We start from the raw sequence: 12,500 nt of genomic DNA, 5'->3' as shown, positions 1-12,500 counted from the left end.
TCTGATTTGATTCAGCAGTTCCAAACGCCGAGCGCACGCTTGTTTTGTAGATTATAGTCCATTGAAAAAACCAGGCTTTATAAGCAACATTTAAAAAGACTATATTCAAACATAGCCTATTTAAAAATGGCAACATGCATTAAAGTGTCATTAATAAATACCGAGCAGCTATCAATAGCTCTAATTTACGTTTTATTTGTTGTTGTTTTAATTATGGTTAATCAAAATGATTAGCAGTCTTTCAAAAATAAATATAATGATTATTTAAATAATCCCATGCAGGGAACTACTGTGAATGGTGAAACGATAGGACATATCCAAACACAATCTATGATGAAAACATCAACCATTAAAATTGTACCATTGTTTAATATTTGACAATATGCCTTGTGAGACGGTCGGATTAACTAATGCATGCAGTGGATTGAATGCTTTGGTGTCTCAAAAAGAGGCTTTTTACCAAATTGTGTGACTATTTGATTTGTTAGCTTGTTATCCGCGTATTAAGCATTTCATTAAGTTTTATTAAGCACTCAGTCACTGAATCCACACAGCAAACACGTTATTCAGCTCAGTGAGTTGGCATTAATGCTATTAGCCAGTTCTGTGTGTAAAACTGCTGCTAATTAAATTTCATCTGCAGGTAATTGAGACACGAGCTCTTTCACAGGCGCGCGCTTTTATCGGGATGGAACAGCAAGCAAACGCGTCATGTGTGTGGAAGAGGATTTCTCCAGAATCTGCAACAATTTACAGTATTTCAACAGTTGTCCAAGTATTATGCGTGTATGTGGAAACACAGAAATCACTTTTCTATTGATAGCCATCTTTTCAATTGCCCTAGATTTCATTGGCACCACGTAGTTTTAAATGTTTAATTCATAAATATGTGTGCCCTTTAGCAGGCAAGAAGAAGAAAATATACACAATGCTGGATAAATTGTGCTTAAAATAGAAATCACGATTCTAAAGTGTTTTTTAGTCTACTCATTCACATAAAGATTCATACAAATGTTCTTTACTTCAGCTTATTAATAATTAAATAAAGTAGGTAGCGTGAGATGTGTCAACATTTATGAAAATAAGTACATCAAAGCTAAAAGGTTTACATAAACCTTGCATCCCACTACATTAATGCAAAGATAGTAAACCAGACTAAAGTGAGGACTAAAATGGTTGACATATTTCTATTTAGGTTTTTACACAATTATACATCTAAAATTAATTAATGGTTCAGTTACTCAATCATTATGGTAGTCTTTGCTGAATTATTATTTTTTATTAATCATCTGAATAAACGAGTTTTCAGTGCCATATTTAAGTTGAAAGAGTCTAAGGGGAGGTTGTCAAACGCTATCTGTCCTGAATCCGCAGTGAGTCCTTCAACCCTTCTATATACTGATAGACAAATAACCATCACATGTAACAAATTTACAATTAAAAATGTATAATATAAATCATCACCATAACCACCAACTGAATATATATATTAGTAGCCTAATCAATGAACAATCGTATGTCACAGAGAGAGACTACTGTTGTTTTATTAAAGTTCTTAAACATGTTATCAATAGTTTTTACTATGCCAATAAGTCTGTTCGAATTTTGAGAGAGAAAGATGAGGAGTGTCTCCTGACAGTGAGTTGACATGGGGTTTTCAGAGAGCAATACACTGGCGTTTAGGAGCTTAAATAACCGTAAGGCATTGAGCGGCCCTTTACGCCTGATTGCGCTAATTGCTTTGAAATAGGAGACATTATCTGTAATGATTGCAGCAGCCGCCGCGACTTTCATCTTCACCGAGAGCATCATAATGTTGCGATCAAACTCCGAACGCGACGCATTAAGACTCAATCGGCGCATCTGTCGGGACGCGTCACTCATATCCAGAACTCTGCAGCATGAGGGCCATCATCGTGTAAGGGACACGAATCAAAGTACGCCACATGAGTTGGTGCGTTTTAAGCGGCTTAATGGGACACACATGTTCCGCAGTGACAGCGATCCTGAAATCGTTCGCTTTTCACCAAGGGCAAACGTTTCCCTCGGACCGTCTTTTGATATCCACGGAACCTTTTAAGTCTTTTAAGTCAGAATTGACAGACTCTGCATGAAAAGGGTTAAGACAACTCTCGGAGAGAGACAACAAAGGCTCTTTGTCTCACGTGCCTGCCTCCAGACTCGGAATCAAAGGTGGAGTTTGTGAAGTTAAACAAAGCTCCGATGGGACTTACAGTCGCTTTGTATCACAGTTCAGCCCTCATTTGTTGCCCTGAGATTTCAATAAAAAAAACTATGGTAATCACCTTTTCCACGGCACATCATTGGCCCTAAAGCCCAGTGTTTGGCATGCTAATTGCCCCCAACTATGTTTCCCCGCAAAGCTCCGCTCCCTACACAAACAATCGACGCCAGATATTTACTACTCGCTTGCACTGAGGAGATCTAGGAGCGCTCTCTTTTCGGACAGCGGGTGGGTAATGCGTTTCGTGTGTGCAAGTTTGTGTTTATGTTGCTCATTTTTACTGCGGAAGGATCAAACATTCCTGCAGCGCGTGAGAGCGCGAGACTTCAAAGCGCGCGACACACAGCGCCACTCATTTCATCTAATGGGCTCTAAGTGTCTCCAAGCATAATTACAGATTTATTCCGTTTAAGTGCCGGATGTGAAATTAAGGAAATGCTAAATTACGCTTGCGTGTAATTTTATCAGTTACAACCAATTACAGTTTACGAAAGAGGAGAACTGCTTTAAACCAGAGTACGCATGAAAGTACCGCACTAAAGATGAGAATATTACCATCGGCAACTTATATTATTAATATTTGTGCTGTCAAGTAGTTAGCTGTGCTGTCATAGTGATCTCTGATCTGCTCTATTACACCACCAGTAAACAGAGAGAGCATGTAAATGGCTTGTGATCGTTTAAGAAACTACATTTTTTTCAGGCGGAATGTCCTGCGGCTGGTCGCGAGGGTTAAAGTTCCGTGCTTTGATCCCGCCGCTGCTGGCGCCAAAAAACAACATCACCGAGACTAATAATTACCTCGGTAAAACACTAATCACCACTGATTCAATGGGTTTAGCAATAACTGATGCTGATACTGTGTAGAGACATGTCGCAGTTTTAATCTGCAACAGTTTATTAGCAATTTATTAGAAATTGTCTTATCTTCAGCAACTTTTGGAGGGAAAAAAACAGCAAAATGATCAGAAATCGGTTGTCCATGACGATCCGTTTCCTCCTCCTCGAATCACCTCTTTTTTTGACATTAAAACAAATTAGGCAAGCAGCAAAAGGATAATTCCAAGAAATATAGTGTAATAATATTGTATAATAACGGTCACAAACAACAATTGTCACTGCAGTTTTTTAACATTCATTTCATAACACTTATAAAAGTTATACTACAAACGCAGTACCGTCCTTTATTTTGCTCAACACGGCTACACAAACACACCGCAGTCAAACTTCTGGAGAAACTTAAGCCCCGCCCCGCTCTGTTCTGATTGGATCACGCGTGTGTTATTAGCTTACAGTACTTCACAGAGGAGTTAAACAGCAGCATGTTCTAAGCATCCGATCTTTCACTGTATACTAAACAACCAAGTGAAACTCGTGCATGGCCCCAGTGATCACCATGACTTCTCAAACTACTGGTTTTAAAGCTGAAGATCATTCCAATGTGATTTTAGGAGAAAAAGGAGAGATGCAGACCAGCATCGGTGTGGAGGAGGACAGAGAGAGACCGAAGATTCTCCCGTTCAGCGTTGAAGCTCTGATGGCAGATCGGAGACCGAACAGCTCTTCCCCAGGGACGTCGCATACTGTCATCCCGGACGCAGATCCAGACCGGACCGGTGCACGTTTGACATTTTCTGTTGACGTTCTGAAACTGCACGAGAGCGCGCCTGTGAAGTCGGAGAGCCCGGAGCTCGCGGAGCGGAGCACATGGATGCATCACCTCTCTCCCCGTGAGTCACAGTAATGTCTTGGCGAAAGTAAAGCGTGTGCAGTACACAATAAACCGTTTCATGCTTTCATTCGGCACATACGAGCTCAGATTCATATCTGTACAGTTTGCTCAGAGGCCCACCCCTTACGAAACTGAACCATAGTTTTTAGTAAAAGTGTAACCATGTTTTGGGGGGATTGTTTACAAATAGCCTACCTTAGTTTTTGCAAAACCAGGGTTAATTTGTGGTTACTATGGTTTAACTACAACAGACATGTTTTCTGGTTTTATTTGTAGTAAAAATATGCTTAAGTGAAGGACTTGGGTTTGGCTTGATTGACATCACCAAGATGCTTCTAATAAACATTGCTAATTTAGTATAGACCAAACTTGTTTAATATAATGAGCTATTTAAGACATATGTAAAAGTTAAAGACATTTGAGACTGAGAGGAATCACTGAGCACATTTACTTAAGACAATTACGTGCCTGTTAATAAAAAGGTAAAACCGGCATATGGCGCATATTTTACTACGATTCTGGAGCTTATTTGCTTCATTTTGATCTTAGTGTTGTGTTCACGTGAGGTAACTTTAATGCAATGTTACCTGTATCTCATTATAATAGCATTGTGAAGGAGTATCTGAACGTTGTTCCTCGTGTAGACTTCAAAAGCAGAGTTAGAGATATTTAAGTAGTGTAAGAGACGAGTCTAAAAGCTGCTGTGCTTTTTTTTGTTGGCTTTAGGTCGTCTCAGTCCTCCCGCATGTCCTCTGAGAAAACACAAAACCAACCGAAAGCCTCGGACCCCGTTCAGCACGTCTCAGCTGCTGGCTCTGGAGCGGAAGTTCCGTCAGAAACAGTACCTGTCTATCGCCGAACGGGCCGAGTTCTCCAGCTCGCTCAACTTGACGGAGACTCAGGTGAAGATCTGGTTCCAGAACAGACGAGCTAAAGCCAAGCGGCTCCAGGAGGCCGAACTCGAGAAACTAAAAATGGCCACTAAACCGATGCTTCCTCCCGCCTTCGGGATTTCATTTCCAGTCGGCGCTCACGTTCCGGCGTCTTACACGGGATCGCATCAGTTTCACAGACACTCCGTGAGCGTGACTCCGGTGGGACTCTACACACACATGGGATATAGCATGTACCATTTAGCTTAAAAGACGGTGCATCTGAAGAAATGTGACTGTGTCGCGCACTCATGCAGCCATCTTCAGCAGTTCTGTTCCGATAAAAGTGGACATGGTTTACTCTAATGGTGGCTATTCACGGCCTGTACTTTCACAGAGAGTTATGAAAATGGATTTGGTCAAAGGTAGGTCAGGAGAAAACGGTCTGAGTCTCACACTTGCATTCGTAGCAATGCGTTTATGATCGAACTGCGTATTTCAAACTCGCATGAATGTTTTAAACGATAGCATTTTAAAAAAATAAACAACACTGACTGTTGTTTTAAGGATTCCCTTTGAAAGGGATATCTAACATGTAAAATATTGTACATTTGGTCAAAAATACCGTTTATATGATGAATATATTTGTTAAATAAATTAATGACAAATGGTCTATTCTTTGTTTTCTCCTTTGTTTAGCAGAAACGCGGTCTTGATCGTGAAAGATATTTAAAAACACATCCCAAAATGAAACCAAAACATTTCCTAATTTGATGATGACTGATTTCAAACCAGTCACTTTAATCTTAAAATGAAAAACCATCTCGTCATAAATGGTATCCATAAATACCAACCGTTTCAGACTCATGCGAAGTAGATTTTAAAAGTGATATTTTTGTTTGTTTTATGAGGCTGGCACACGTCAGTGGAATTCAAAACCACTCAATAGCTCTACACATATTTAAACTACATATTAATTTGTGGAGCCAGATTAACATCAAAGTTTTCTTGCTCAGCACACGTTGTGTTCACGTGTTAATGGCACATAGTTTCTTACAGAAATAAATCTATGTAAAATGTAACTTGGAAAAGAACAGGCAGTCTTTGAGTGTCGTGGTGAAAGTGCATTTAAACTGTCATCTATCATCTGGCTGGAGTGTATTTCCACAGCTGTTGCTTATTGCTCTGAAATAACCCACTTAGATTTTCTTGGCGCCGGTAGACCTCGGAGAGACCAACATCTACAAACCCGTCACTTGTGCGAAGTTCAAACAAGTGAGTGAAATTAAAGATTGGACTTAGACATGAAATTACCTTAAACGATTTGACTGGAATCCTCTTATTAAAGGGATGAAATTACAGCGAACACACTGAGAGTTTGGAGGACCTGCAGCACATAAAAACGAGAGCTTGGTCTAATGTTTACAGTAATGCATCGAGAGTCATCAACAGAATCATTTACGGGTGAATAAATATTACTCCTGAAGTTCGATTCATCGCTGATATAACGTCATTTCAACAAAATAGTTTAAATGTCACTATTAACCTAGCAATATGCTATTAGTAATATACAAATATATTACATGTGGGTCACATGTTGGCTTGGTGCTTCAAAAACTTTTGTCATTCGAGAGATGACCGTTGAAACTGAAATGAGCATTCGATTTTCAGGGGGAAAACAAATCATATTTGAATTATCGGAATATAGGCTATATCGTTTATCTGTGAAAAATGGCCAGGGTTGAAAACATTCTACTGGGACTTGAGTCACTGCTCGGTAATTAATAAAAGCCCTAATGACAATAAGATGAGAATCACACGGGTGAGCGCGCCGGCTGAAAGCGGGGACGAGCTCACAAAAGATCTGAGGGGAATCTGTCCCTTCTTTTCAGAAGAGGTCGCACTCTCTCTCTCTTCACGCCCCGGGCTAAAAGGGAAACAAAAGTCACTTGTTTTTATCATCCAAAATATCACAACGGGAAGTTTGCGAAGAGAATCGCCGCTTCATTTCACTGGCGCCACGTCTGTCATTCTCTCTCTTCAAGGAACATTCAAAGACTCGAGCAGGAAAGTGAGTTCAGCCCTTTCCAGATCTATGCATATCACAGACATCATATTCTGGCAGAAACGTTTGCAGTATTGTACACGCGTAAACTCAAGTGTGACAGGTAATTTAATCTATAAAAAGAAACTAAACGAACCTAAATTAAAATAATAATACCGTAAATTAAACCTTTAAAAAATAAATGATCACCATCACCCAAGTTAACCAACATGCAATCGGTGCAAATGTGTTTTAAGGTCAAAACGTTACAGATTATGTATATGATGATATATTGATTTAAGTTTTGATTGGTAATTTTATTTTATTTTATTCAACGTATTGGATAGTATTTTCCATGATATTTCAAACTTAATAATACATGTGATTCTATTGACATTATCATTTAAAATATATGATATTTTCTTTTCGTCCTGTTAACTCCAGATTTTTGGCATTTCTAATAAGATTTCTGAAACACCATCTGTTAAAAAGAGAGAGACAATTATATTAGACAATTTCCCTGGAACATATTACGTCAACTAATTGCAAAAATATTTTCCATTCACTGGAACGACACACAGTGAAAAAAAAAGGTCTAGAATTATCCATGAAGTAAATACGGCATCGAAAACAACATCTAATAACAATTATAATGATTTAAATTATTTTGGTTTCAAATTCGCATCTGCATTAAAAGATGAGATGTCGCCTGTGGATTAGATTTTGTCAAACTATAGCGCCCCCTCACGGTTCATGCAACTTTAAACTATTTGCAGGTTATTAACTCAACATTTAACCGCAAGCCGTTTGTTTTTATTATTGAAAACCGTCACATTCGTTTATCTCTTCAAATATGTTTTTAACATAGGCCTATGGTTTCAGTGATTTGTTTAAGACCGTGTGAAACATACACTCCTGTTCCTAACAGATCTTCTGAAATAAAAGATCAGTCCATATAGAAGTGCTCCGTAAAACCCACCCTATTTCATATTGAAAAATAATATGCAACATCCAGATGAACCCAACCTCACCATTTTACCATTACGACCAATGATAAGACAATAAATTAATCTCATAATAACCCTGTGATGATGGATGTTAACATCGTGTCATAAACTTACAACATCTCCAACTAAATGCCTATATTTTAGAGAAATTAGAGGGATTTTATAGGAATTATTTTACAAGTTGTTTTACTGCAGTATTCGTTTTATAAGTGTGCGCTGAAAATTAATTATAGATATTTTGACTGCTTCGTGGCAATTCAATTTCATGATTTTTGTTTTCATAAGTTTCTCTGGCAAGAAACGTAAATGCCCATGTGAATATAAAACAAAGAAAAAACTAAGGAAAAATTATAGAAGACTATAATTATTTTATATTATAAAAGAGTAGCACGATCATGCATTAAGATGATAAATCAAATTTAGCTTGTAATATTTATGTTTTTTGTTGTATTTTGGTGAATTGACGACACGAGCATGAAATCCAACAGAGAAAGAGAGGCCTGAAGATTTCAAGTCTGTTCATGATCATTCTCCAGCTACAGCCTCGATTTTGCTGTTATTTACCCCAGATTATATATATATATGTTTCCCTAAATATTTACCAAACTTATTTCACATTTTAAGTATAAGTGACCTTAAACACATACACATTTGCTACTCCATGTCCTTTGAGTACAGAATAAAAAAAAAATCACGTGTTACAACTATTCATTTTAAAAATATTTGAACGCACACATTCTGACTGAAGCTGCACTTTTACGATGTTTAATAATACAGTTTTTAAATGTTTAATAATAAAGTTGCATGTAAAAATATTAATCAATGCTATCAAATGACCACAAATCATAACTCCAGCAGCTCAGAATCACAAACACAACCAAACTCCATCATCATTACAGACTCAAATTAATGTTGTTTTAGAGATTACTAGTGTAATTTCGAAAAACTGTTTTCTTAGTAACTAATGAGATGGTTATAAAACACAATGGAACCGTAAACATGATGGAAATTTGCCTGAAACGCTCGTAAATACAGCGATTATAACACTTAGGCCTGCTCTCAGCAAACCACTGCTGTAAATAAACCATTTCTGGCTTGTTTTAAAAGTGTGTTTCATTTAGCTAACCACAAGATGTGTTTTATGAGGCATTGCTTGTTCGCTCGACTGTCTTGTTCACCCCCTGATGTTTAAGCAGCGTGTTTGTTATTTGGCGAACTTTTCCGGCTGAATCAGTAGTTAATTCGACTCAAAATATAACTATTGAACTTCTTTGGACATTTGTTCATTATATTTCTGTAAATTTATTTAGCCTACAGTATGATATTAAAATCTCGTCCACAGTAAGCACGATAACTATATTCGCTTCTACACCAACATTCTGTTCATTCTAAACGCGCTGCAGTTCGTCTCACAGATGAGAATAAAATGTTCGAGCTTCTGATTGGCTGTCAATCTTCATCAGCTGGGAAAATTCGCTCTAAAATGATTCCAAAGATATCGTTCCTGTTTCCTTAACGTTATTATTGCGGTTTATTTAGAACGATTTTCAACTTGTTTAAGAGTGTGTCATTTTTATCACTTGTTTAAACCCAAATAATTCATCATAATCCGTTTTCAGATGGTGCACAAATTTCAGGACAATCCCAAAAGATCTCCTCCTCCATCACGAAACTGCAAGAGTGAAATAAACATTAAATAACAGTAATTAATAGGAATGTGCATGTTCTCTCTGACACAGGTACATCGCTTTATTTCTGTCAAGTCTGTCATCATCCACTCTGCCTGAACTGAAATGCCCCGCTGACTCTCAGCACAACGTTCGCCTTAAATCTTAAGAAAAGCAAACTGAAAACACAGTTGATGTGTGAGGAATAAACACTCTTTTGATCAAAATAGCATCATTGACAGAATCACAACAGCAGTTTTCTTCTGAACACAGCAGAGAGCGAGCGGGTAAAGGGCGGTGCAGTTCGCCAGAGGGCGCCGCTACACTGCGAGGATTTCTAAACACGCTTCTCTTCCAAAACATCTCAGTTCATGTTCAACAGGGCCGCCTTTAGAGATCACATGGGTTTGACATGCCCTTCCTCTTTCTCACTCATCTGTTTTCACCTAGTGCTGCATTAATGTGAATCAGCATTTGGACACAAACTGATTACGACGCAAGACAACACAATGCAAGGGCCGTGGTATAATCATATATCATTCTGAAACATCAGTAATATCGGTGTGTGTGTGTGTGTGTGTGTGTGTGTGTGTGTGTGTGTGTGTGTGTGTGTGTGTGTGTGTAAAGCTATACTGGATGATGTTTTTATAAGAGCAAGAACTTGAGTGTGGGATACAAGTTATAAAACTGTACCTGTTTGGCAGTATCTCAAGTTCTGCATGAATTCAAAACACGACTTCAAGCGTGCAAGCAGTACAACATTAAATAACACGATAACTCACTCTCTGTTGGCCTTCAAATCAAATGCCGCATTCCCGTTTGCAGAGATTCTCTTTCCGGAAACATTTGGGCCAATCACCGGAACCGTCAATCATGTGACCGCTCATGATGTGTTTAAGTGTTAGATATTTTATTTAATTAATCATATTACAATTAAGACAAAATTGCATGCAATACAATGCATGCAATGCATCCAAAAAAAAAAAAAAAAAAAAAAAAACACGTACATTTCCTTAATCTGTTTTTCTTGCAGTCTAACACCCACAAACTTTTTCATGGTGTTCTAATCTTATGTTGTTATTCAAAATGATGTTTTTAAATGGATATTTTAACATACTCTTTTTATGCATATGCAATATATTGAAATCAGTACTATTCAAATACACAGTGTTTCTGGTTATCACTGTAAAATGTGTGTTCTGACAAAAACTTTAGCTAATGTGTTCAATACTACTGATTTATTAGAAAATGGTGTCTCGTTTATATGCGTACTTCTCATGTCAATCTACCCTCATTGATTATTTTACAATAACCGGTTAGCACTTACTCTGTTGATATAAAAGTGCACTGATCACACATTGGGTTCATCGTAACTTTAACTCTGGTTGAGTTTATCCTGTGTGCTGATTATTTCAGCTGCACATTCTGTTCACATTTTTGTCTTGTTTCATTCTGAGCTGAACTGTGATTCCCGAGTGCCAGTGAATTCAGGAAGAGAACAGGCAATTTGTTCCATCTTCTCAGGAAATGGGACAACGTTTGCAAATGTTCCAGGCCTTGTCTCCAGATCTGCATGCTCAGTGAAGTCTGGAGCTCTCGAGTTCAATGTTTGCCATAAAAATCAAGCCAAATCTCTGTGTGAAGGAGAGCTGATTTATGTCTCTCTCATGACAGTCTGTTCTACAACTGATCTAATGAGTGCTCCATGCAGCGACAGACCAACGCGAATCCGCTGCCAAACCGAACCGAGAAGTAGGTCATGTTCGTTTCCAGGTGTCGAATCAAACCCAAGAGCTGCTCAAGAAACATCCCTGTTTCACACAACCAGCTCAGACTGTTTTTAGAAGAACTTTGATAAAGCGCCAGTATTAAAACACTCATCATACACTAGTATAAAAATATATGTATAAGTTTGAAACAACTGCAGTACAAGAAGTTCAGTCTTTCTGCTTTTACTTATTTTGTGCTACCAATTTCAAAGTGAAAATTGTTTCTACACCAACTTTTTTTTCAGTGTACAGAAATCACACAAACTAGGTTATATTTTATTAATAAAATACTTTATTTTACTTTATTATTGAAAGTTACTTAATATATGGCAGAAATATAGTGAATAAAGGCTGAGCTGGTCAAGAGATGGCAGAATATACTGATATACTGTGATTGACAGGACTAGATGAACAAGCTCCTCCCAGTTGATCTTCTGAAACCCTCTCATGCGTGTCATGCTGCTGTAACTGTGCACCGAGAATAAATTCATACAAAATATGTCCTTTACATGTTGCGGTCAATATGCCAAACATGCAGCCATGTAAACAAGCTGCTGCTTTATTACTGAACAGATTGAGATGAATGACTGGTATTTTGCAAATTTCCTGTGGAAAGTTTTTCCCTCGCTAGTGGAATGCATAGACAAACACACACACACACACACACACACACACACACACACACACACACACACACACACACACACTTTTAAAAGAGAACCTTACCCTGAACTTCAGACAGAACTAGGCATTACCAGCCAAAACCAGTTCTATCAAAAACACCATGTTCAGCACAGCACTCTCTCTCTCACACACACACACACACACACACACACACACACACACACACACACACACACACACCTCTGGCTGTAAGTGTGATGTTTAACATGTTTTTGGTGTAATATTAGGGAAAGGGTTTGTGTTTATCTCAGGCGTCCTCAATTAGATGTTCCAGTCGGTCCTCTGTGTATCTCGGGCTGATGTTTCCTGTTTCCAGAGCCTCACAGTCATTTGTGAAAAACACCAGATCCTACACAGAGAACACACACACATACAATGCATCTCTCCCAATGAAAACGAAGAGGCTTGTTTGCGTTCCGTCACATACCCGATAGCACACGCGGCTGATGATTGAGTAGAGGACCTGGACCCTGCGCTTCA

At 38.3% G+C, this 12,500-nt stretch overlaps 2 protein-coding genes across 2 annotated transcripts in view; one reads left to right on the top strand and one right to left on the bottom strand.

Moving 5' to 3' along the window:
* The first annotated feature begins 3,587 nt into the window (after positions 1-3,587).
* On the top strand, positions 3,588-5,522 carry msx1a (muscle segment homeobox 1a). Its single transcript, XM_073820568.1, has 2 exons — positions 3,588-3,975; positions 4,704-5,522. Exons 1-2 carry the CDS (start codon positions 3,624-3,626, stop codon positions 5,117-5,119), a joined length of 768 nt encoding a protein of 255 aa, XP_073676669.1. The 5' UTR covers positions 3,588-3,623; the 3' UTR covers positions 5,120-5,522.
* A 6,083-nt stretch (positions 5,523-11,605) lies between these two features.
* The window catches only part of cytl1 (cytokine like 1), a 1,696-nt gene continuing 801 nt past the window's right edge, over positions 11,606-12,500 (bottom strand). The window contains exons 3-4 of the mRNA XM_073820571.1: positions 12,448-12,500; positions 11,606-12,369 (exon numbers count right to left, since the gene is read on the bottom strand). The exon at positions 12,448-12,500 is cut by the window's right edge and continues 94 nt beyond it. Coding sequence (XP_073676672.1) covers positions 12,268-12,369; positions 12,448-12,500 — 155 coding nt within the window. The 3' untranslated portion in view covers positions 11,606-12,267. The remainder of the gene's footprint in view (positions 12,370-12,447) is intronic.

Source organism: Garra rufa, chromosome 16 (assembly GCF_049309525.1).
Source record: "Garra rufa chromosome 16, GarRuf1.0, whole genome shotgun sequence".
NCBI classification, from domain to species: domain Eukaryota; kingdom Metazoa; phylum Chordata; class Actinopteri; order Cypriniformes; family Cyprinidae; genus Garra; species Garra rufa.
This window is presented reverse-complemented; position numbering and strand designations above follow the sequence as displayed.

Coding starts and splice junctions, on each gene's coding strand:
- msx1a (XM_073820568.1), top strand. CDS start 3,624: ATGGCCCCAGTGATCACCATGACTTCTCAAACTACTGGTTTTAAAGCT. Junction 3,976..4,703: donor GATGCATCACCTCTCTCCCC/GTGAGTCACAGT, acceptor TGTTGGCTTTAG/GTCGTCTCAGTCCTCCCGCA.